The sequence below is a fragment of the Mytilus galloprovincialis genome, chromosome 10 (assembly GCF_965363235.1).
Source record: "Mytilus galloprovincialis chromosome 10, xbMytGall1.hap1.1, whole genome shotgun sequence".
Classification (NCBI taxonomy): domain Eukaryota; kingdom Metazoa; phylum Mollusca; class Bivalvia; order Mytilida; family Mytilidae; genus Mytilus; species Mytilus galloprovincialis.
Genome location: NC_134847.1, coordinates 47,953,802 through 47,981,631, shown reverse-complemented (window position 1 = coordinate 47,981,631; position 27,830 = coordinate 47,953,802). Strand labels below are relative to the sequence as shown.

At 31.5% G+C, this 27,830-nt stretch overlaps 1 protein-coding gene and 1 long non-coding RNA gene across 5 annotated transcripts in view; both read right to left on the bottom strand.

The window, feature by feature from the left end:
* Positions 1–188: 188 nt before the first annotated feature.
* Positions 189–12,543, bottom strand: LOC143049200 (uncharacterized). 2 transcript variants are annotated; one of them, XR_012970118.1, is made up of 3 exons: positions 12,491–12,543; positions 2,936–3,119; positions 189–561 (listed from the first exon to the last, which is right to left on the bottom strand). It is a non-coding gene; the product is annotated as an uncharacterized LOC143049200 (long non-coding RNA). The 2 variants fall into 2 exon arrangements; XR_012970120.1 differs by lacking the exon at positions 12,491–12,543 and adding an exon at positions 10,674–10,752.
* A 9,763-nt stretch (positions 12,544–22,306) lies between these two features.
* LOC143047706 (uncharacterized) overlaps positions 22,307–27,830 on the bottom strand; it is a 30,754-nt gene continuing 25,230 nt past the window's right edge. For all 3 annotated transcript variants that reach the window (XM_076220916.1, XM_076220918.1, XM_076220917.1), the window contains 2 exons: positions 25,268–25,300; positions 22,307–23,122 (listed from right to left, as the gene is read on the bottom strand). In XM_076220916.1, the coding sequence (XP_076077031.1) occupies positions 22,626–23,122; positions 25,268–25,300 (530 nt within the window). In that variant the 3' untranslated portion in view covers positions 22,307–22,625. The remainder of the gene's footprint in view (positions 23,123–25,267; positions 25,301–27,830) is intronic.

Here is a 27,830-nt window from a genome sequence, read left to right as displayed (position 1 = left end):
ATAGGAGAGTTGTCTCATCTACAATCATACCACATATATTTTTGTATAGGTAAATTGTTGTTCAGACTTCTTTTAAAATACGATATTATACGTTGAAAAATGTTACTAAGAAAACTCAATAATAAAACAATATTTATCAGTTCTTAAAACTATGTGCTGTACCTTCAATGATATTGTATAAACTTTGTCTTTCATTTGTTCTCAGCTGTCGCATTTCTCTTTTAGTAGTTTTAGCTGGGATTCAAGACTGGCGTTGCATTGAATGTTCAATTTTCTTGATCTTTCAACTATATTTGCTTCTTCTTTCTTCAAGGATGTCTTAATTTCTTCGAATTTTCTTTCTAATGCTTTTTTGTCAATCTGTCTCAGCTTTGCCTAGTTCATTTTGATGTGTTTGTATTACTTCTAATTTATCTTGTAACTCTTTTGTAACTGTCTTCTCGTATTTGATATGTTCTTCTAGTTTAGCCCCCATGACGCTAGTTTGTTTTGCGTCTTGATATTGCTTTTCTTCCATCCGTTTTACATGCGCCTCCAGTGCTTGTAATTGTTTCAATTGGGCTATAATATAAAACAAGAAAAGATCATAAGTACGCTAACGTGAAAAGTTTAGCTAGCTATAACATAAGGTTTAATTTACCATTTTCTGCATTTGAAAACGCCTGTTCCAAGTCAGAAAAATGATATTGATTGTCCCTTCGTTTGATGTGTTTGCGCTTTTAATTTTGATTAGGGTCTTTCCGTTTTCCTCGGAGTTCAGTTTTTTGTGATTTTACTTGTGTCTATAAAGAGAACTATTTCGATGTACCCATTTATTAAAAATAAACTTATTTTGTTTAATTGCTTGATTAAACTTGTCCTTCATGTATATAGAAAATTAAGGTGATATGGTAAGTTTATTAATAAGATAACAATAAAAAAAAGTCTTGGGCAATCTGATATTAATCATAAGATCCGGTATCAGCTCTTGAATTTTACGATTTAAGATTCTAACAAAACCCTTATTCTTTTGTTCATTTCTGTCACCACCAACCAATAAACTTCAAACTTCTATATTTGGAAAGTTATGTACTGCTAAGACAATACCAAAGGATCCTGAAAAATCTTTATAACGGTGAAAGTACGGAGCGTTGTAAGATCAATATTAGTAATACGTGGACACCTGATCTGTATTTCAATCAGATGAGTCGATATGGAGCATTATTGACCAATCAACCGTAACTGAATGGTCTTCGACAATGCGATTAACGTATTCCATACAATTAAAAGTGGATGATTATACAAGTTGTCTTACACACTGCTTACATTCAGTGTAGCATAAGTTATCCTCGTGTTTAATTCTAAAAAATATGCCAAATTGTATCTAAAGTAACATTGTGTACCCTTTTACATGCATTTATCAAGTATAGAGAGAAATGCATTGTTGATTTCTTTCTTTATGACGAGAATTCGACATTTTCATGTGATACTAGAACACACCCGTGATATCACGGGTCCGTGATTAAATTAAAGTATATAACTATGCGCAAGCCTTATTTTAGTATTAGTATTGTCATCTGTTAAAATCATGCCGATTATAAGATACACAGTTTTTCTCTGCTTTCAAGTCTTTCTGTTTGAACCCGTCGAACTGGAACTTATCAATTATTGGTAATATTAATTATTTGGAAAACAAAAGGTCCTGGAATGGAGTATTTTTTAATCAACAGCATTGTCCTATATAAGTTATAAGTAAAGTTGAATTCTTTGCCTCGCTGTTTTACGTCATACCCACTAACAAACTGAAAACTGTACCTAAACGCCTTATTTTTAGTCCAGATTTTTAGTATCATCGTATTGTTATCTTAGAAAGTCTAACTGATTAAAATACTACAATAGGTAACAATTTGACAATTTAGTAGTGTCAACCCTGTGGTTATGACCCGTGTATATAGCATATTAATCCTGAATACAACGTTTGGTGGTGCGCCTGCCAGATGCGGAACGTACAGATAAGGTAATAGGTAACAGGTGAATATACTATTGGTATCGGTAGCGGACTCGACCCGGAACTTCTTCATTATTGGCAATATTAATTACGTGGAAAACAAAAGGACATGGAGTGGTGTAATTTTTAATCTACACCTTTGTACTATATTAGTTATATATAAAGTTGAATTCTGTGATTCGTCGTTTTTACGTGATGACGGCTGACAAATTGGACCTCGTAATTTTAGTATTATAGATTGTTGCGTAAAAAGTAAAATCACAAAAATACTGAACTCATCATCGTCTTACAATTTTAATAGAAACAATTTAACAGAAGAACACAAAAGCATCTACCAAATTAAAAACATTTTTATTGCTTCGCGTGTCTGACGTTAGAAAATTTATCGTCACATAGGAATAAATTTTGTTGTTCAATATTTACAAAACAATTTTAAAATTTAACATGAGCAATGTTGGCATACAGGGTTAAAAAATCAAAAGTATGTTAGAATTGATTTCAGAAATAGACCGAGATTTAAACAACCAAGATAGTAATACTTTTTCGAATTTTTAGACATCCACATATGTTTTATTCCACTTTGCAATTAATGATTTCAAAGTTTTCCTGTTATACAAACAATGTAATTTCTCGTATTTGTTGCTTAATGAAATATCCAGTGAAATTTGCAAAAATCCCTATCTTACCAAGATACATTGGCTTACATGAACGATAATTTATTTCAAATACAGATATCCATACCTATATGCTGTAGGGACAAACAGCATCGTGTTTGAAGCTTTAAAATAAGTAAGAGATAAATGCAGTGTGCATACCACAAAAGTCTAATTGTTGAAGGATACTTTTCAAGCGTAATTGAGAAAAATTCATTAAGTGTTACTTACGGTTATAATGCAACGGCTTTTGTGATATGTTTATTTCTTGGAACAAATTTTATAATATCCTTACCCGACTGTACTCTGAACATTTTATACGAAATTCCACATCCAAGTAAAACTCCGCCTAACACACAAACAGAATCCCTTATATTCATGGTTGGGTAATGTTGCAGAAATTAAGGGTATCGTTGAATATATCCACCATTCATTTAAAATGTTTCATTTCACATCTTCATTATTAGAACACTTTATTTCTGCAAAATAAAATGATTAATGTATAAAATTCAGATATCGATTTAAATCCGATCAAAAATAATAGTATGTTTGTTTTTTTTGTCATTTAATTTTCGTAACATAAAACATATCGTATGGCTTTTTTAATATCACATACCGTATCAGCACGACACACCAATAGAATCCGAAGCTCTGCTTCAAGAATCATATTGGTTTAAGGTTGATATGGTGTGTGATTTTGAAAAAAGCCACATACACTCTGTTATATAAGTATACCTCACGTTAATTTTTGACTTGACGTCATACAGATAAAGAGGTTTTAAATAACTTCATACAGATAATAGGTGTTCCATGACGTCATACAAATTAGGGGGTTTGATAAAGCCTTTTCCACAGTGAGTACAATTATTGACGTGACTTCATACATAAAGCCTTTTCAACCGTGTTCATATCGTTATCTTCACAGATGGCTGATACAGATCGCTTGCCAGTTATTGTATCACACATACAATTGACCTGTACTTACAACTAGGTATATAAATTTATATAATGCATGTGTTCGACATTAACAACGTAAAGCGTATAGAGCGGAAAATTAAAATAATAATTCTATTGCCTTAAGTAACCCTGTTTCATTGATTTAGCAATTGTAAAATTGAGAATGACAATTCGAATCATGTCAAAGATAGAACAACCCGTTCAAAGAGCAGATAACAGCCAAAGGCAACCGATGGGTCTTCAATTGTAATAATTAATTTGATATCGACAACCGACTTCAAATGTTATCAAAAAGTTATGATCATGTTTATTTATATCTATAATATAATACCTATATGTAAACAAAATATTTTAAAATTTTTGAATGTGGGAACTTTCCTACATTATTATGCTCTTCAACTTTGTACTTGTTTGGCGTTTATATCTATTTTGATCTTAGCGTCACTTATGTGTCTTATCTAGAAGAAACGCGCGTCTGGCGTATTAAATTATAACCCTGGTACCTTTGATAACTAATTATTCGTCATCGGTTAGCCGTTGGTTTATCCTTCGAATTCTCTTATACAAGAGTAGCAACTCTAATTATATAGTGTTCGTCTAAACAAGAAGCCTCTAAATGTAAGATCAATATCAGAAGTTGTGTCTCCCGCATATTTTAAACACAACCCACACTATGCATAGTGCCCAAGACGCGGCCAACTAATTTGTAAAAAAAAAAACAATTTTCATAAGTTGAGCAATTCCTTTTCTTGTCAATATTAAGACAGTACATGATATATGCGTGAACGTACATGTGCATGCCTTGCAGATCAGTTGTTGTTTTTTCGAAATGACATGAAGGTAGATGGGGTGTCTAAATTATAATCCATAGAATTTTTTAATAATTTGCCAAAATGAAGTTTATATTATGCTTTTTAAAAAAAAGTAATAAAAAGAATGGGTCACCGGGCTTTTTTTCATGCTACACAGTGTTCAAAATTGTCAAATTTTGTATAGATTATGCATGAAAACCCCAATTTTCTGCAATAAAGCGTAAACTACACCATAGAATTTTGAGATAACATATGAGAAGAAAGCTCTAATAGTATGCTTTCAGTTAAGAAAAAGAAAAAATGGGGTCACCGGACCTGTTTTGTTGTTACATAATAAAATAGAGAAATTCCTAACACATTCTATTGTAAAAATACCTTAATCTGAATTATCTGCCCTTGCATTTGAGTTGCCTTATTGTTGCATTATGTGGCAAAGTTGAAAAAAAATTGTTCAAACAAAAAATTTGTTTTTTGTAAAATGCAATCATAAATATGATAAAACATGTCATTTTCTATGTAGAAGTGGAATTTCTTACACATGAATTATCTACTTCTCTAAAAATTTGCACATTCTATTAAAGATCTAGACCTTGTTTTCTGGTATTTCCAAATTCAAGATGGAGGAAGACACCCTATCTACCTTAATCATTTGGGTTTTTTTTATATTTTCAAACAACAACAAATTAAACTATCGGCTTCATAACATTATAAATTCCTAGTTATGACATAAAATATAATAACAATAAGTTAATGCTTCTTTTTGTAATTCTTTCAGGAGGTAAACCATAGCTTAAATAATATTAACTAGCAAGTCAATCAATTAACCTCAATTGGAACGGTGAGTTTGTTAACTTCAATCTGACCTAAAGTGGAGATGAATTTCGTATGTGTTCAATATATGGTGCATTCATAAAACAAAAATAATGTAAGCAATAAAAAGTAAAATTAGAGAGGCACCACAAATACCAATTTAATTGACAGATCCGGCCCACAAAGTATAACTCTTATACATATAAAACAATAATATCAATAGGGGTTGTCTCCTGCAATACTTTTGAATTCTAGTAGTACTGAATGGTTTACCTTTAACTTAAACATCGGCTGTCATTAACATTGATACCTTCTGCTGGGGATTTAAACAGATTTTGCTATATCTAAACTATTCAGTTTCTTTGTTTATTTGTAAAGCAAAGTTCGGCCCCACAAAAAATCGTTAAAATATATAAATTATTGATTGATTTACCATAGACAGTGCGTGTAAAGTGAAATTTTAAAAAAAGTGGTAACAATCTTAAAACTAATCCGAACGGTTCCAAATATGCAGTGTGTTGTTTTCATATCTAAGGCATTGATTTGAGACGAAACTTCTTTTTTTTGGGCCTCCCCCCTCCCCCCCCCCCGGGCATTTTTTGAGATTTCGATAAAAACATTAGTTACAACATGACCATAACTTGATAAGCATATTGGATATTTTTAAACAAATTTGAAAATTCATTTAGTACTTTGAAAATTGTGTGTCGATTTTTTATCCAACTTTCTGCACAAATAATTTGCCCCTATTATCATTTACACGGAATTCAGTTACTTTTTGACAGGTTTTGATTTTCATTATCACATGTGCATACATTGCAAATGAAAGCTGTTTAAAAAAGCGTATCTCATTTTGTTTTATCTTAAATGCTTTTTGATTTTATTCCAAAGTCGTGTACCGTTTTTTTTTTACTAGTATAATTTATGTAAAGGTCTAATTATATCCATAAGTGTAAATGTATATTATAAATAGTTTTAATTTCTTAATAAGGTACATGCAGCTATCAAATTGTATCTTATTAGAAAAAAAATACTTGTTAGACAATCACTCTAAAGCATGATTTACGATTAAACTTGTGTCGTACGATTTTTGTCGAAAAGACCAAATAAATTTAGGGCCAACATGGTGGAAAAGAAAAAAGACCATTTCATTGCAATTGAGAATTTTCTAAGAGTAAAGAAAATGTTTTACATAATGAAGCTCAACTGCCTAGATATAATAGTCTTAAATGGCATTTGTTTAAGTTACAGACGATGTAAGCGTATTGCATTTGTACAACTTAAGAACAGAAATCTCCCAAATGTGACCGTTTCTGCCAACTCTGATTCTATTTAGCTACGTTGAAAAACGTGCATGATAGCATCAAAATTAGAAAAAAAAGATTTTTGAATTTCAGTGTCCTTGAAAACTTAATAGGTTGTAAGTCTCTAATTCACAAATGAGTGCCGATTTTATACAATGTGGTACTTTGGGCAATATTTGTTAACTGCAACATTAGCTTTGAGTCACAAAAAAATCATCACATTTATATTTCATTCAAATTACTACTTCTTAATTCCTGAAAGCAGTTGCAAGGCATTCCAATATAGATATGTTTATTTCTATCAAATTTAGCTTTTGATTCCGCACGTTTTTTAATGACATCTTCAAAATCCGAAATCAAACGATTGTTTAACAATTAATCGAACGCACATTTTAAGTATTAAACGCTAATCATAGATTTAAAAACTAATCATCGATGTCACAATTTAAATAATGTACGTCAGACTCATCAATGACTTAAAGATAAAAGGTAAATAAAAAGGTCACATAAAATACAAAATTGAAGATCGTTGGGATCCCAAAATTCTGTAATGTTTTGGTTGTCAGATAATACTATTCCTTCGATAGAACATTCTTAGTATTTTAGTAAATTCGAATTTTGTGAACAGTTTATTTATCACTGATATCAGTGATAATTCATGACAATACAGAAATTGTTATTTCTAAGTTACAAAAAACTAACTAAAATATAATTTTAGATCTAATGTAAACATTTTAGTGACAAAAATAAGTTTTGTCAATAACAAAAATGAAAACTAAATGGAGGGTATTTTAACAAAGTTGTAGGGGAACCTCTGCTATGACCAAGTTATTTGCTCGTTTGCAAGAACTTTGGGATACTATACCGGACCAATAGTCGACGTTTAACTGATGTTTGTTCAAAACTTCTATATTAAAATTATAGCATATAAATAATCAAATGCCTATCCAAAAAACATATGCTATGTAAAGCATAATACAAAATGTATGTGTTTAATGTCCTTAAATAGAAAATACATTTCCTTTATTCAAATGTGTATTTCACTGTACATCTTTTTAATTTCGTTGCTAAAATTTCACAAAATATAATTGTAAACATTGTGTTTATATTATTGGTGGACATATTACAATGTATCTGGACTGTTTAAATAAACTCATCATAGATACCAGGACTAAATTTAGTATATACGCCAGACGCGCGTTTCGTCTACAAAAGACTCATCAGTGACGCTCGATTCCAAAAAAGTTGAAAAGGCAAAATAAAGTACGAAGTTGAAGAGCATTGTTAAACGGGTTGAAAATTATCATTTTACAAATGAATATCTCGAGTGCTATGATGTTACATAGAAATAGACTGAACGAAACTTTAAACTGTTCCCCAGTCATACTTGAACAAGTTTAAATTAGAACAGGTAATAAACTGTATTGACTATTCTATTTTTAAAACACCACTTCTGCTTTAGTTTCATGGTAAACATAAAGGGTTGTGTGGCATATTTTCAACATGTATGACTCTAAATTTTAACAGTGTTTACTTATACTAAAACTATGTACTACGCCTTCCCTTACTCAGGGGGGTCTTCCTAAAAATTGAATTGGCCACTGTCTACATTTATTCATACTGTTTTCTAGAAATACCATTCTATAAACATAACCACATAAAATGTATTAACGTTACTTATGTGTAGTATAATTGTGTTACGGTGCCGTAATTTTCTTTTACAAACAAGTATCGACTGGGTGTTTTAACCATGTTAACGTGTTATGCATGTTATGATGCCATTTTATGTACATTTGACCTACCTTTACTGGGAATTGAATTGCATGTCATATGGTTTTGTGTTGAGAAGTACACACTTTCTACATGTGATCGTTCTATGATACCTTACCTTTTATTAGACATGTTACGAAAAGGTATATTCTCGACGCTGAGGTTGACAAATTATACTTTAAATTTTGGGACGGTGTCAAAACATTGCCTTACATATTTCAATAGGTAAAATTTAAATCCTGTGCCTCTTAGTTAATTCAAATCACATTCATCTAGAACATCATTATGTAAAATCATATATATGACAATTGCTTTTGTTATATCATTGCTGGCTATCATAAGACGTGAAAGGCGTACGCGTGCAAGAGTAGGTGGGCTAGAAAAAAAGGGGGGCTGGGCTGAGATTTATACCAGTTGATTCAATTATTATAGATTGATAATATATACGCAGTAAGCCAATTATAAATTAGTTTTATTGTTGTATTACAGTTCCTGAAAAAGTTCAATCTGTTGCTCTTATAGCGTGTTCGAGATATACCCCACATTCTGATATATTCAAATTATACATATTTTTACATTTTATTCTTTCTACTCGTGGTTTAGCTCTTAGTTGATGACGTCTGAAGGGGGTAACGAGGGGCGATCGACATAGAATAAATCTTATATGATTTCTTTTGTCTACAATCACCACAATCACCTGTGTATGAATGCAATGTCTGTGTCCGGAGTAAAATTCTTCTTGGGACTCCGTCTATGGTCTGTAAATGGTATGATCGGTTCCATGTCACCCATCGCGTAGTTGGTGCCAATTATTACCGTATACTAGTAGTTGGCTATAAAAGATCCCGAAAAAGTGAAATAATCTAAAACAAAACCATTTACGAAGAACAAATATACCAGACAGTAGCTAACGACAAACAATGAACTACATGTCCCTGAATTAGGACAGGCTAAAGAAAGTATTGCGGGGTTAAACATGTGTGTAATATATATTTCCGGCCTTTTTCTATCGCCCTGTTCTGTCCGAACTTTTGTATTAGTTTGTCCTGCCTTGTTTTTTACATAAATTGTCATCCTGCCTTATTTTGTTTTGTCAAGTTGCATATTCTGCCTTTTTATCTAAAACTCAAAACTCCTGTCCTGCCTTTTTCAAATGTAATCCTAGCCTCCCTCCCACTCCATGAAAAAACAACTGGTACCTCCGTAGAGTAGTAATAGGTACACACCCAACAGATTTAATATAAAAACGCCATAGTATTTTTAGAGAAACATTAAGCATTGTTATCTTAAATAGAGGAAAGACCCATCGTTCATCGGTGTTAATTTTACTATTGTCATTTTCTTATGAAACGGTTGGCGAATTTCCACAAAACGTTTCAGGAATTTATAAAATACAAAATATCTGCATGAAGTGGTGTTTATGTGTAAAATCAAAGTCATTATGCAATGCTTTTGAAACGCTGCAAGGATGTTTAACCGGTGAGAAAAGACTCATATTTTACACAAACCTCTTATCGTTCTGAACATGCATGACATATTTGCCACTGGATGTTAAGCTACCAACAATAAATCAATCACAAACCCCTTACAAGGAAAATACAAATTGAGCTGAAACTGTTTAAAATAATAAGACAAATTAAGTTGGAAGGAAATAAAGGAGGAAAATAAATGCATTCAAAGCTATATGACCGGGAGAAAATTTATCTAAAACTATAATGCAACATGTTTCAAGTTGAAATGGTTTAAAAATCGTGTTTTAGGTGTTTCAAAACAGGCCCCGTTCGATAACTATTTACGTGCAAATAACTGGATCAAAATACATAAACACCTTTGTTTGCTTTTCATAACTATATAAAAATGACCGTTACATATATATACATGAGTAGGTATCAACCCCGGGTATCAACTAGATTATAATAAGGGCTCACCGAAAAATTCAAACATATGTACCCCGTGTCTCCGTTGCCCCGCACATCTACTGCATTTACATGACGGTCAACCCCCTTTTTTAATTGCAGTAGAGTTTCTTCAAAATATTACGGAATTGCTTCCAAAAGGCTCAGTGCAGATTTTAAATAATATTTAATGTATGCACAGGTAATCTCTTTTGTGTTTTGACACATTCCCCACATTTAAAGTGTAATTTGTCAACCTCAGCGTCGTGAATATACCTTTTCGTAACATGTCTATTTGTTACATTTAAATCTAAAATAAATATAAACAAACCAACGTGTCCCTGAAAATCAATCGGGCACTACTCGTTATACAGTGTAACACATATGTTATTGTTCTCATTCTATTTATAAAATCGTGTATCTGACTGTGATATCTATGTGTTTTTATTTCAGACAAGAAAGCATGTATTAGAAATTTTACTTACTGTAAACGTATTTTATCAAAACTTAATAAATTGACATTCTTCAACGTGTCACTATCAATGAAATCTCAGAGAATGGAATAATATCACAGATCCTCTACTGGCCTTCAATTGTAAAATTAGAACACGGATAAACCAAGAGAAATAAATAGATTTGAAGGACAGGTTAACATGGTTTATTTTAAATTTGTCACTTTTTTGTTATTATTTATTTATGCAATCCATTTAAAAAATTATTTACATGTTACATCTTTAATTTGTCGATACGCTCTCATTTTTTGTAGTCATAAGCAATTTATAATAGAAATGTATTGGATGTAAAATCTTATCAATTTGAATCAGTTAACAATGGTTAATTTTCTAATATAAGGGCTCTAAAAGGCACATGATATACAAACAAGAGAAAACGAAAAAAGTGAACCTGTAAGATATTCTTTATAAACATTTGAGTCCTATAGTGCCTAACAAGATTTTGTGAGGTAGACGAAATTGACTTTAAAACGATCGTATTGACTTTTGATGTGCAGAAATAGGCAGATCGGACATATGTTGACTTTAGTTACTTACTTCTTAAGTTTGGGATTAATTGTAATCAACATATTCCAATGAGACTGAAAAATGCTTTTTTTTATTATGATAAATAATCATTTTATCTGCCGTAGTCGTGCGTAAAATATATTTCGGTATTTCTCTTACGAAAATGACTTGTTTAATGGAACAAAACGTATTATTTGTAAACTTTCTCTTTACTCTTCACAATAGGCTTTTAAAAAATAACCTTTCAACTGTATATTCCGAAAATTTTGTGAAAATCGAATAAGTGGCAATTCTTACCTTTCATACCTTAACTTTCATTGATAAAACATAATATTGACTCGTCCAGTGTCCAGTTTGAAGGTCATTTTAGTTACTGTACACATTCATGCACGTTCTAATTAATCAATATTCATGTATGAAAAGCATAAACAAATTTGAAGGTAAACTAATAACAACTTAATCCAATCAAATTGCCTACGATTCAATAACAATGACCAGTCCACATCATAAAATGTATAGGGGTAAACTGGGTAGGGAGAAAATGTCAGATATATTAAGTTCATTATTTTGCAATAACGAGTAAAAATTTGTTAATCAATAGATTTGTTATAATTTCATAAACATGTCGTTATGTATTGGTATAGTTTTTGGATCTTTCATTAGCGTATTTAAGGCTGTAGAAAGTTTGGCCTTCAAAAGTCAACGTAATCATTGACTTTATAAAGAAAATTCGCCTTTTTAAAACATTGAATGTTTCACAAATAATACGCGACAACAAAGCAAAATCATTTCTTAAAACACTGCAAAAAAAATAATTCTGATTGATGCAGTGGTATTGTCATAAATTGCACTGGAGTGAACAGTGGTACATCAAACGTCTAATTCCCTCACACAATGTTATCACACACTATAAAAGTATATTTCGCCACAATACTATGTGTTAGATGAACACTGTTGTGTAAAGTATGTCTAAGGCAAACATTTTTAAACTAAAGATATCATCTGAGGATATCAAAGTGACCACAAACAATGCCTTTATGCACTGATTGATTCAGTCATCATCAACCTGTTCATTTATCAAAAAAGTAGAAATGTTTTTTTTCAATGTTTCATCAACAAAATATATAAATGAAAAATAAATGCAGGTTATTCTTACAAAGTGAGTAGTGAAAACGTTGATATATTGTGTGTTATTTCCCCTTTTGCAAGTAATAACTGACAGTAATATGACTTAATTTTTTACGATAATTCAATGTTCAAATAATTGACATAGAAAAACATACCTTAAATCATATGCTACATTGCGCATAACTTCTTAAGGTAGAACTCTACTATTAGAAGTGGGACATTTAAAGACGTATCGTATCCGTATCTGATACGTTGACGTATCTAAACATATATATGGGTTATCATTCATTTGATTTTTCACGTGCTAAAATAGTAATCGAAAAAAAGGAAAAGAGATGTGGAAAATAAAAGGGCGGTGCAAATCTTTTGATCTCTTTCATATTTAATATATAAATTGTTCGTTTAATAATGTTTGACAATTGTTTAATTTATGTACATAGTTGCTTCTTGTATGTCAAAATCTGGACTGAACTAAATTTATTGCCCTAAACGTGATGTTTCTACTTTATTTACAGTACTTATAATACAATTATGAAAATATTGCATGGACGACAACAGAAGCTAACATTTACACACATATAACAATCACGTGATTTTCGTGTCAATCTATATACTCGTATATGTTTTGAAACTTGATATTTAAATCATTACAATTACCCAGGCGTGAATTTGAATTATAAAAAAATAACGTTAACGTTAACAATAATCATACACGTACTTTTATATTTTTTTTAATTTTATAATAAAAGGGAATTGAATCATCCAAATCATTTGATTCGAATTGATTAATGATACCAATAATAATACATTTATAAATAAGCAGGCAATCCTCTTTTTTTTAAATATGTAGCGAAGTACACCTTCTAGGGTGCACTCGACTTTAGTGACTTGATACGAGTTTTGTCTTTGAATATAGTTGTAAAGGAATTATTTGTTAACAATAAACGCTAGCACATTAAAAGTGAGTAAATTATGTTTAACTTTGTATAACAATCTCTTTGTTTAAGTCTGTATATTTTAACTATATTTGCCACAAAGTCCCGATTTTCTGAACGACATTTCCTTTGTATATATGCACAATATGGCAAATCTCTATTGTACCATTGCTGTGTTGATTTTATAGCGCAATTTCGTAATACACATGGCTGCAGAATGACTCATTACTTTAAATTCACGACGGAGAAGTGGTGATGGTTTACATATCAACCGTTTAGATATAAACGAGTATTCATCAATTGAAAACTATCCGGCATGTTCTAAAAGAGTGTATCAATGGGAATCAATGGCAGAAAGATATCTAAGATAGAAAAACACATGTTCAAACATGAAAAAAATCAAATAATCAAAAACACATAGATATTTTCTCAGATACGTCAACGTATCAGAAACGGATACGATACGTCTTTAAATGTCCCACTTCTATTTCCATGTTTAATGTGTATCTACCTACACATATCTAGATTTAATATTTTTTAAACAATGAATTGAGTGTGTATAAATATGTGGATGAGATATTACCTGTACTGTGTAAACATGTTAAAACGGGTGGATATTAATTGATTGAAACATGAATACCTTTGTGTGATACAAATAAGAACGGTTTTGAATTACACAAACACATTCTAAAAGAAGCGTTTCAAGTTTTGTTTTCTTTTATTTTTAAAACAAACGTTTTAAATGAAGATCCGAAATTATATGTAAATTAAGTTTTTGTCTGTATTATATAAAAGAAATGAAAGAAATGTAATTGTGATTGTCCATATTGAGTGTGGTTTTTTTTTTTTCGTCTTTTCGATGATTATTGTTTTTATGGTAAAAGGGTATTTATATCTTTTTTATTGGTAATATGGTTAAAGGATCATCATTGAAAAAAGATGAGTGAAATATGTTTATGAGATAGCAACACATCGACACAAACTACCAAAAAGGGTAGCAGATAATCTTCAACAATAGCAAAAATCTTTACAATATGGCTCTTAATTTTTCAAAGCTGTGAGAAGAAATTCAGAAACAATTAAAATTCCTCCATTAACACAAAATTCTCCAAAAAGCGAAACAAAGAGAATATGACATATATTATCTAAGGAGATGTGGGGTAAACCTCAATTAGACAGCACCACAACGACACCATAACCAAATGATATATAAAGGATAACAAATAGTCTTCAACAACATATGATGTCTTAACTATATAGATATCTCTCAATATTAAAAAGGGGTTAAAAGTAAAATCACAAAAATACTGAACTTAGAGGAAAATCAATTCGGAACCATAATGCGTTCCCAAAAACTATCAAAGATATTCCATAATCAGCCAATTCTACAAATTTTTACAATCATCACGATAGGACATAAAACGTTTAATGACGAGGATAACAATATGTCGAATATAAGACAAGAACATTCAAATTTGGCAGCATTATTTTTCAAAAAATCAGTCTTTTAATTTCAATCAGAAGATTTACAAAATGTTTGTAAAACGAATTCTATAAATCGTTACAATCATCACGATACGACATAAAACGTTTAATGACGAGGATAAGAATATGTCGAATATTAGACAAGAACATTCAAATCTGGCAGCATTTTTTTTTAAAAATCAGTCTTTTAATTTCAATCAGAAGATTTACAAAATGTTTGTAAAATGACAAATTATAAGACATGAATGCAGGACAACATTACATGTTTAAGCAACAAACATTACAACAGTACATTGTTAGACAGAACACATAACCTCGAAAACTACGATAAAGTCAGTTTATTATCTGGTTATTCTTGTTCGGTCGTACTGAAAATGGTTTCCGGCTTAGTAGATGTAGTAGTAGTGTTAGTTTTGATCGTCATCAGTTGACATACTTAAAAAAGTTGACCTCTTACCAATTTTCTGTTACGTTGATGTATGGAATTGAAACGAGAAACTAGAAGAAGTTCATTTATGAGCTAAAATTTTAACAACAGCTTTAAAATCAAACGCAAAGAAGTTCAACCCTTTATTGCTGCTGATCATATTCGTAAACACATTCAACTCGTCTACACGAAGATCATGCACTATCAGTATCCCTGTCTTTGTACGTGTTAATGTGTGAATCGATGGCAATCATACTAAATCTAAGCATTTACAGAGATCCGAGATAAAACCTAGATGTGTCAAAGCGACACGAATGGCTCCGTCTCAAAAATTTTGAAAATCTGCAATTTTAATAACACTTGTGGACACTACCATGATGGTATTTTCAAAGTTGTAAACCCTTAATTTTGGCATAAATTAACGGAGCGGAACGAAACTTAAACTTGATCTGTAACTCATCATGATAAGCTAACAAACCAAAAATCAGCCCAATATCTGAAAGCATTTAAAAAGAGGTCCGTATAACTGTGATTGTCAAATATTTATAAATGTCCATCGCCCCAAATCCCACAAAAATTAGCCGAGCGAAACGAAACTTAAACTTGATCTGTAATGTATTATGGATAACTCACATACCAAATATCAGCCCAATAACTGAAAGCGTTTAGAAAAAAAGTCAGTATAACTGTGATTTCCAGTAATTTATCAAAGTCCATAGCCCGTAGTTTCGGCAAAATTTACCCGAGCGGAACAAATCTTAAACTTGATCTGTAACTTATCTTGGGTAACTCATATGCCAAAAATCATCCCAATATCTGAAATAACATTAACGGTACCAAATTTCTGCACCAGATGCGCATTATGACAATACATGTCTCTTCAATAATCCTTGTGGCCAAAATGTTTGAAACCCAAAGCTTATATAAAAGATGAAGAGCTATAGTCCAAAAAGGTCCAAAAATTAAAGCCAAATCCGTGAAAGGAATCAGAGCTTTGCATGAGGGAGATACATTCCTTAATTTATAATAATTTTTAACATTTTGTTACAGCAAATTTTAATAACACCAAAAAATCCGTATTTTCATGCCAGTACCGAAGTACTGGCTACTGGGCTGGTGATACCCTCCCTCGGGGACTAACAGTCCACCAGCAGAGGCATCGACCCAGTTGTAGTAATAACATTAACGGTACCAATTTTCCTACACCAGATGCGCATTTCGACAATAAATGAAAGCGTTTAGAAAATAAGCCTGTATAACTGTGATTTTCAATAATTTATCTAAGTCCAAAGCCCGTAATTTCAGTAAAAATTAGCGGAGCGTGACAAAACTTAAACTTGATCTGTAACTTATCATGGTTAGCTAACATTACAAAATTAGCCCGATATCTGAAAGTATTTAGAAAAAAGGTCCGTATAACTGTGATTTTCAAATATTTATAAATGTCCAAAGCCCCAAATTACAGCAAAAGGTAGCCGAGCGAAACAAAATTTAAACTTGATCTGTAACTTATTATGGATAACTCACATACCAAATATCAGCCCAATATCTGAAAGCGTTTAGAAAAATGTCAGTATAACTGTGATTTTCAGTAATTTATCAAAGTCCGTTATTTTGGTAAAAATTAGTGGATCAAAACGAAACCTAAACTTGATCTGTAACTCATCATGGTTAACTCACATACCAAAAATCAGCCCAATATCTTAAGGCGTTTAGAAAATAAAACTCCGTATGATGGTTTGTTGCGGAATGACGGAATTACGGAATGACGGAATGACAGAATTACGGACAAGGGTAAAACTATATGGCACCGACAACTTCGTTGCGGGGTCATAATAACAAACTTAAACCCGAATAAAACTGATAAATAAATCAAACAACAACACCAAAATGAGGAGATGCGTTATTTTTGCCAATCAGACTACTATCTACCGAGTTTACATGAATATGTACAGGACACAAAGAATATGTTGGGTTAGACATATTTTGAGCGTTCAAACCCACTTCACGTGGTACAGTGGTTTAGCAGCTAAACATACATCTAAGAAAAATATTTGCACAACAATGCTCAACAGAAGTAACATTTGATTACAACAAAATTACAATTCACTGTCTTTAACTACTCAAAGAAAGTTTATTAACATTGAGATTAATGATGGTTTAACTTTGAGAGCTGATTTCGTCGAAATAAATGCTCAAAACGATGTAAAACAAGCAACCGTCATGTTTTAAGGATACTGAAAGGATAAAAGAAGAAAACTTATAAATATGATAAAAATTGTGGTAGAAAATAGAATGGTGCCTTAACAATTTTTTGCGAGATAAATGTTATTTTGCTGTCATATGTAATCAATTGTACCAACAGATTAACCATTTCGTTGTGCGGTGTATGCATTATTTAGCTAGACCATGTGCAAAATAGTTAAACAAATCTAACTTGACCCTTCCCATCAACTTCACATGCCAGTCTCGATCCCCATGTTAGGTTTTACAGTTCAGATTGAATGACTTGTCAAATCAAAGTGACATAGCAACAGAGCATTGTAAAAGAACACAGATGGATATTTCAAACGTTTGCATATATGTTTGCGTTAACGAGTATCTTTAAATAATGAAAAAAATGTTTCATCTGAATTCTTATAGAAAAATAGACAGAAACGAAAGTTATTCACAGTTATTCTTTTGGAAATGAATATAATATAGCATTGCTAAGCATAATAAAGTAATTCAAAGGTCGGATCCTGTACCTTTTGTTATTTAAATAATAAACGGTTTAAGCAAAATTAATGAAATGAATTCAGTGGTAATATACTCAGGAAAACTTAGCATTGAATAAAAACACAGAAAGTTTGTTTGTTCTATCACGGTCTTCAAAATAATCCTTATCGGACACAGGCCTGGTACTCGTTAAAGTATGTCAAAATTATATTGAAATGAAGTACAATTCTTACTGACCGGCTAAAAAAAGTGGGGGATCTGTGACTAGGAGTGAAAATTAATAAAATAGAATAAGTAATAAAAACAAGTATCTTTTTTAATATATTCATATACAGGAGGCATACATGTGAAAAATATGTAAAGTCACAATTGAAAAACGTATGGTTACAACTCTTACAGTTATGCTGACTTACCCTTCAAATTTTCTCATGTTACTGTTGATCAGTTAAGTGCTGTCGATTGAAAGTACTATATATTGTGCAAAGGTGTTATGCACAAATATTAGTATTCAATTTATATATTTTAAAATATATAAAACGAAAAACATAAGTACAAAGTTGATTTGTAAGCGACGGTAAACGATTATGCATTTGGAATAAGGGACTGGTGTACTTTATAAATATTTGAAGTGTTGCACATAATTACACACGAAATAAACATTCATACAACATGGGTTTAAAATGGATATTCCCGATTCAAAATATTAGGCCAGAGTGAAGTATGGACCACATAGACTAGATTGCCATCTTCATATTAAATATCGGGACGGTAACTTTTGTAATAAGTGGTCATTTTATAATCAACGTCAAAAAACTATAACTGTTTAAACAAAAGTTCCTTCGAGTAACAAAGGAATATATAAATTACTTTTGTCAATTGATCCAAAAGAGAGGGAGAAAAATTAAGGCCAATTCAGTTTACAGGTGCCTGCTTTATTATTCAACACGTTTACAGGGTCTTTTTAAGAATATACAGAAACTTGTTATTGTTAAAGTACACAGTTATTGACATATTATCTTCTCTTTCTTTTGTCAAACTTTTGTTTCACCTGCTCCATGGTTCTCTTTTGGCTGTTAATCAAATTCAAAATTGGTAAACGTCGGTTTAACCCCGACTTGTAATGCGTGACTAAAGTTGTTATCAGCAATCAATCAATGAATTTTTTTTTATTATTAACTTTACTGTCGTGTATTAAATACTCAAAACATAAATACAAAACGTATATATTCATAAACTGGCAGCATAGGTTCCTTAACATTATACATAACTCAATGTGTTGTGTAGACAAAATAAAGCATAACGTATTTGTTTCTCAATGATATGATATAACCTCTGAAATTTTACTTTGGTTTAAAAATATTAATTTTATTACTCAATTCATAATAGAAATAAGATAATACAGTATAAACAATTGGATCAGAAACAAGCATGCTTGTATCCAAATAAATGATGACAAAATGCATAATAAATACTTGGAGCATGCTCGAGTTAATTTGAATAAAGTAGGGTTACTAAATATAACCTCATTGGTTGATATCTTTGGCGGAATAAATGTGATACATCCTCATTCTTTCAATATCCAAGCTGTGGGAAGGTCGTGCTCCACGTGTTGTCGGCAAAGTAACTATATTCTTTAACTTTTACTTACATTTGCCTTGGTGGTCATTTATATATGCCTTGGTGGCAATAGACATAGGTGGTCATTTATATATGCCTTGGTGGCAATAGACCTAGGCAGTCATTTATATATGCCTTGGTGGCAATAGACCTAGGTGATCATTTTTATGATTTTTTACATTTGCCTTGGTTGCAACATTGAACTAAAAATACTAGCCTTGGGGGCGTCAAGACCTTGGTGGTCATTTATATTCGCCTTGGCGGCTTTTTGATAGAACTAGATGGTAATGTTTGACCTTGATGGCAAAATGTTTTGGGATTTAGACCTTGGGTAGTTATTATCAACCCAAGTGGTCAGATATTTGATATGCCATGCGCAGGTTAAACGCAGGGCAAAGTGCTATCGCTATATAAAATATATGTGTAAGTGGGGGCTCTGGCCATTTTGGACACCTGTAGTTGAAAGGAGAATAATAAATTGTTTATACAGGGTAAATAGTTTCTTTTGTTACTTTTGAGTGTTGTGGACTTTTCATTGATTATTATATCGTACATACTGGTAGAAAATGCTCTTTAAAGACTTTGTTAGAAAAGAATAGAATTATTGAGAAAGTGGAATAATTTAGTGTGAGATGTCACTTCATATTAATGTTGTTTACCGGAGTGATGTGTATTGAATTATAAGGTGTCTTCGTCGAGGTCCGCGTTCAGCGGTCTGTTTGATTGTACATAGAATTGAATAGAGTGTTTCTATTTTCAGATGGTGTTACAATGTACCTACAGCTTTGAAAGGCTGATGAATGAAGGAGAAGCAATATGACATTGCACGATGATTCATGTCAATGAGTTCGAACAACCTCAAAGGAAAGGATTTTTTGTGACCAGAATATGGTGAGAACAAATTGCAATTTAAGTAATGTTTTGATTTCTGAAAATAGGAAAATAATGTATCTGTGATGGAAGCCGATTTATGTTCAAATGAACCTATTTAAAAGTAATTCTAATAATTTGTCCGTAATTTCATGATGTTTCCTATTGGATGTGTATATACTTTCATTGATGTGTTGAAGTATGTCACAAAAATATTTTTGCCTTGGAAGATTAAATAATGGTTGCAATATTTTTGTTTAGTTTTGTTTTGTTTTATTTAATAACTATAATGTTGAATGATTTTGTATACTAGTACAAATGTATACTTAATACTTAAATTTTATGTATGGTTAAAATTTTTAATTTAAATTTCTTTTGTCTACAGTTCGAGGGACACTGATTCCCTAGTGGTTTTCCGCGTGGATTGTAGGCAAAGGGATTTTTCCTTTTCAAAGTGTGATTAATTCTGTCTTAAGTACAAATAAACAATTTGTTATTGGTTGATATATTTTCAGCAGACATGTGAAGAATCAAGTGGAACGTCAATGTTCCTGATTAGGAAGTAAAGAGTGTGTTTGATTCAACAACAGTAAAGAAAGAAACAAGCCAGCATAGTTTACACTTGGAAGGTGAAGTCCCTTTGCTTGCAAGCTTTTCACATGCTGAAGATGTTATTAAAATAATGACAATGTTCATTTTGATATGAGTTCATTGCCTTAACTCAACTTCTAAAAGTCTGTGTGTGGTCAAATTCATGAAAATTTATTGAATTATGAACTATTGATAAAGAACTGTGTACACGTACCTTGAAATGTTTAGTAGTGTTTTAAAGTAATTAAGGAATAATATTTAATAAAAGTCTTGAAGATATTTTTGTTTTGAGTATTGGAAATACTATTCCTTAAGGGAAAGCCTTGCTAGTGGTGTAATTTGAGATTGGCCTGCAAATATGCTGTATGGACTATAGAGTTTTCTATGCCCATAACTTAACATGAACTGGGTGCAAGATTATATCAATCACTGAGGATATGTGTATAACCTCATTGGTTGATATCTTTGGCGGAAGAAAATGTGATACATCCTCATTCTTTCAATATCTTTCATATATAAGTGGTGGTTGGTTTAAGGGCTATGTTTGGTCAGGCAATATATATTGCCTGTTTGGGTTGATGAGGTTCTTGAAAAGTTCCCACCTCTCCCACCTATTCGTACCAAAATGTGGATATGTTTTTATATTTATATTTTAATATTGGTATTTCATGTATGCATTTTGGGTTGATGAGCACGAGACAACATTAGAAAAACATAAGCATTACCATGGAATCATGTTGACAAAACAAACCTTCGCTTTATAGATTTTCAAGGGAATTTCAAAGATCAATTAGGGCAAGTGTGTTGGTAAGTTTGTGTTTGCTTTTTCATTACAATGGTAAAAATAAGATTATATATCTTGGATGATAATAATGTTGATTATAATGCTTCATTTTATGAGCTCCAGAGTAGTTTTATAACTGAGAAACAACTGCGCACTATATCCAGTGAGCTCTTCTGCATTGCATTGTGCATATAAGTCCACATTTTGGTTTCTGAAACGTTTAAATATTATCTTGTATTCGGTTCTTTCCTCTAGAGTTTTCTATGCCCATAACTTAACATGAACTGGATGCAAGATTATATCAATCACTGAGGATATGTGTACAACACAAGAGAAAAGAGAAGAAAAAAAACAAGTGAATGAAATGTAATGCAAGGAAAACATATAAATGAGCTTTCGTATAATGGTGTGAACCTTTTCAATTTCATTTCTGTACTAATACCGAAAGAGAAATATTTTCTTCATCATTAGAAAAATGAAATTGACTCATAGCCAACAAGCAAAATAAATACATCAATTCGCTTCGGAAAATCCTCAATGAACATTTTAACGTTTGTTGTTAGTTTACTAAGACACACACGTTGATAAAAAAGAGAGCTTGTTTATATAAAATAATTACGACACTTAGGCGAATCAACTAAATAACGTTAATATAAATTGGAGTTAAAAGCACTAAAGTTCACTGTCAACCTTTCAAAAGAACTAATTTTCTCTCTCAATGTTATATATAGCATGAAATCACTGCTGTAGATAAAAGTGATATACACGATAACAGTTATGATTGATTAAGTATCTCATTTTCAAATTTACAAAAAGAAGAACGTGCATAAAACAGTTAAGGTTTTTTTAACAATTTTTGATAGTTATTTCACATAAAAATTGTTTTTCAGTTCTTGAGAACACGTAGGGCAGTACAATGTAGCTTGTTTCCTCCATTTATCTACTAATCTTTTAACCTTTCCTTGGAAATTCGTAAATTGGCTATCGTGTATGTCTTTAATGTATTTCAAATGTTCGATTGCATTTGTGAAAACTGATTCTGTTCCATCAACATCTAATGGGATTACTCGCTCAGATTTAGTTATGTCTGTCAACGACCGTACAAGTTGCATTTGTCCCCCATAATATGCTATTGTATCCAACTTTAGATTTTTAGTTTGATAGATGAAAATTAATCTGCATGTGTCTAAAAATGAGCCTAGTTCCGGTAGGATTTTTTTTCCTGGGTCTATACGTTCAGCTAGTACTGCAACTTGTAGATTATTTATATTCATATGTTTCATTAACAACTCTTTACAGTTGTAAGCCTCAGTATAGTCCATATCTGCATGTAAAATTAAAATGTCTCTCTGAAAATTATCTGCAACGAAGAAAAATAGATTTGGTTGGATTATGTGGCATACAAATAAGAAGATGTAGTAGGATCAACAAAGAGACACATATCTATCGGAGATCATATGGCGTTGATGTAAGCAAATATAGGTCTTAATTAATGGCCTACAGCAAATTTCAAAATCTATAATGCATATCAACCTTTAAAGGACCGGATATAAATTAATAGTATCAATTATTCATCAAAAGAATTTGAAATAACTTATAAAGTGTCTTTGAATGACTTTCTTAAACAATGTTTTGAAAAAAATCTATCATGATCATTACAGAAGACAAACAATTGAAAAATTATTTTACAAAAGCTTTCTGAAAAAAAAATGAACGCAATTGAGAAAAATAGAAATTGATTACTATTCTGATGCCGATGAAAAAAAAAACACTTCTGTCTAGAATTATCGAATTCAAATAGAATAACAACATTTTTGATAACATGTTTGCCTCGGGTGCTGGAGATCTTGGTTTTGAAGCACTACTGGGTCAAACCAGAAACTGAAAACTAGTATGTTGCTGTTTCTCCGCTACAATGGTTCCATTTAGTGGTATGAGAAAAAAAACGTTCGGCTCTGATCTAGATTAATATGTCTGAAAAGGATGACACATTGCCTTATAAAACTTTATATAAAAAATCTAATGAATGTGAATTGCTGTAATGTAAATAGGAACAATAACTAAGTTATAAAGAAAGTGAACCTTTTAAGGATGGACGTAATATTTAATACATGAAAATTGTATCTTTAAGCGGATTAAATAAGTTAATTATTTATGCCTTTATATGGTTTGTTACATCATTTGGCGACGAAATATGTCAACGAATAACGTGAATTAAATGATTATGTTGATTGAAAATTGACATGACAAATCGTCTATTATTTTCAGAAAATGAATTCATGGATCAGATTTTGTGTAGGCTTTGATTTTATAATATATTTAATAAAACTGCTAACGTACTATTGTCATCCATGCTTAAAGACAAGAGAATTATTTAAGTCTTATTGAAGTCCCCCTAAAACAAATTGAGGGGTAAGATGCAAATTTTTGTTTATTGTATACCCAAAATTAAAATGACAAATAGTTTAAAAAGCGACAAAAAATGTGACAAGAAAGAAACAGTTTTAACCTCATAAGGGAAAACAATCGATTGTTTATGGTTGTTGATTACGAAAGGTCAAGAGATAATTATTTTGAGCACACTTAATCCTTATTGTTACAAGGAAGGGGTAATGACTGATTTCAGCAATGTTCAAGTAACATACTGTTAAAATTTCTATTTTGACAAGATTTTGTAGCACTCATCGAGCATTATTTGCATCAGGTTTATGAAAACATTGCATTAATGTTCAGTTAACAAGTTTGACTTGCGTACGAGCAAGGCTCCACTTCCCGAAGTCATGTTTCGATAACTTGTTGTGTATATTCATTATAAAACATGATTTACGGTAAAATGATCAATTTTGTTCATTTTTTCTATGACTGAAATTTTATTATTTCTTGTAAAATTATCCACAATTTATATTTTCATTAACCGCTGCGTAAATATAGAATTTTCAACTGCATCAAATGTGATATAATATTTATTCACTCGAGACAGTGAAATATTCAAATTATAACTGCAGTCTCGCCGAGCGTTTTAGCTATTTAAAAGTTAACTCTCGAGAATGGATAGATATCGTATTGTATAAGAATTTGTGTTGGAATTTGTTTCTCTATAGATTTTTAAAACGATATGTACACAAATTCGATCCATCCCTTCGAATAATCTGCAAAAAGAAGTGGTCCTTTATGTGAAATTATCGGGTATGGACGCCTTTTTTCAGGAGGTCACAATAGAAAGTTTAGAGGTTAGCAAGAAAATTTGACGTCAAAATCGAATTTTGAAAAATAAGGAACTGAGATCAAACTGTTGATTACAAAAATCGAAATGTCAGGAAAATGATAAATCGTGTAAGATCGTGTAAGAATTATAGAAACCTATTTTTACTATTATTAAGACTATAATAAGAATTATCCATTCGTTATGATTGCTTGAGGTAGCAAGAATGTTTTTTAAAAGTGTTTATCAAATTAGGTACAGTACATTGCCGAAGTATTACATTTATTTATTTGTTCTTCTTACCTGTAGGTGTGTCTTCTTCCAGATCTTGTAAATCTTTCAAATAGAAAACAATAATTGGGAATATTAACATGTTTAAATACTGTGTGTTTATGTTTGTGTGTAGTAAACGGTTAAATTACAGCATTTTTGAAAATCGTTAATGGTACATTGTAGCAAATATGCACATTGGCGTTCTTGTGAAAATTCTGGAAATTAGCCAGTCACTAGAGCATGCGAAACTGCAACTGAAAATGGGGAAACATATAAATCTACCAGAAACTTTTATAAATCAAATCAAATATTCTGTAGCAAAAAAGTACCAAACGGAAAGGATCCTCGTAAATATCCCAAACAAAACACTATTCAACCAATCTTAATCTAAACAGCTCTTTAATAAAAAAAATTGTTGTGAACTTACTTATTTATAGAACAAACGGGTCCGAGCGGGTAAAATCATACATGGGCTTCACAACAAGTATTTGTCTCATTAACAATTACCACAACTTTATACGGCAGTTACGTTTTTATGCAAACAATATGTAGAAATACAATACTTTATTATAATACACAATAAATATACAACACAGTTTATTCACACAGGAATACGCGAATAAATAATAACAAATGAACAACCAACGTTAATGTGTTTGAATTGCCGATCGCGCTATATTAAAAAGGGGAAACTACGATCTATAAATAGGGCAAAGTATATATTTAGAACCTGATGCGGAGATCAGTAAAATACTACAGTGTGTAAATGTATGCTGTTTACCTTTTATAAAATATATATCAAGTCAAATATCAATCTTCTTATTCTTCGTGGTAAATATCACTTCACTATTCAAAACCATATAAACAATTGCTCGGCGGAAGTTGACGTCAACAATGGGAAAGTGAAAGTACGGGAATAAATATGACGTTACGTCGTGTAAATTGTACTTTCACAACACTGCCCCCCCTTTTCAAAAAATCATTTCGCCCTCGAAATTAAAACATTACCTATATGTACCTTATTTACAGTTAAAAAAAAAACAACATCAACAATAACGACATGAAAAATAAACAATATGCATAATTTCTAAATTTCAAAAATCACCTCTTCTGTAAATGCATATTCATAACAATTAAAACATAGCAATATCAACACATTTAAATCATAAAGCAATAAATCATCAACATATAAATATATATTGTTCAAACATTGTCAAATTTATTTATACAGTTTATCAACAGGTGACTTGTACGGAAAGAACACCACACTTTTTATCTTCCTATTTTCTTTTCCCAGTTTTCTCTTCTTCTGTGACAATGGTTAGGTTATTTCCTCTTTTGGTTGTCGTCTCATGGCAAGTACCTGTACAAAGTATTTAGGTGGAATAACTCCATCTTCATTTCCAGCACAAAGTATTACATTATTGGCTGAACGGAAAAACTTGAACCCATCTGCTAAAGCTGTCTCTAGATTTATAAATATCATTACTTCACAGGATTGTCTCATGCCACTGATGACTCCATTTTCTCCTAGTTCTCCTGCCGCGAAGTGGATATGGTTTTTTTCCCATTCTACTTAAACCTGTGTGTTTGATCTTTTCCCAAGAATTATAGTAGGTTCCATGGACAACCATAGAAACTTCATTGGCATTTAATAATGGTTTTAATTCAAGATCCTCTACGTCAATACTATGTCCTTGGTTTGCTCTGATTTTCATTTTTCCAGTTTCCCTATCTGGCTCCATATAAAATCTTTTCTTGCCGTTTGTTTCCACAACTAGTTTTACATCTTCATGGTTATAATCCCGTAGATTGCTTTGCCTTTTTAGAATTTCATCAACATAAATAAAACCTCCTGGCATCATTTTATATCCCTGTCTTTCTGCATCATGTCTTAAAATAAATGATAGTGCCTTTGATAGATGGATGTCTGACTTTTCTCCCCATGATCTTTGCTGTCTCCTGTCTCTTCTATTGTATCCTTGATCTTGCTGGTAACTATCATTGTTGTCAGAAAAACATTGATACCGTTGACCTCTGCCATAAATATCTCTTCTATCATCATTACTCTGATGTTGTTGACCTCTGTCTTGATTGTGATAGTCATACGGTCTTTTGTTGTACCTATGATTCTTCGGAGCTCTCACTTGACTTAGAGAGTTGTCCCATTTTTTATTTAACCCTTGTCGTTGTTGAACTTTTCCTCTGTTGTAGTGTTGAGGTCTGTAATCTTGTTCACGTTGGTTTGTATTGAACAAAACTTGACCTTGGTCTTGTTGCGCATCCCGTTCCATATTTTGATTATCAAGACCTTGTTGGTTTATATCCTTGGGACCTTCGACGGTTTTTCTTTGTACTTCATTTGACTGATCTTTTGATGCAGCATCAGTAGAAGAACCAAAAGTATACTGTATGCAGTGTTTAGGTAGGCTTTTATCTATACTTGGATCCCTGGTATGATCCTCATCATTTTTGTCTCTTGGTCTCAATTTCTCTTGCCTGTCTGGACTAGAATCTCTCATACGATCATCATGGTTTTTGTCTTTAGGTCTTTCACCCCGGTGTTTTACATTTGGTTTCTGGTTGTTTAGAG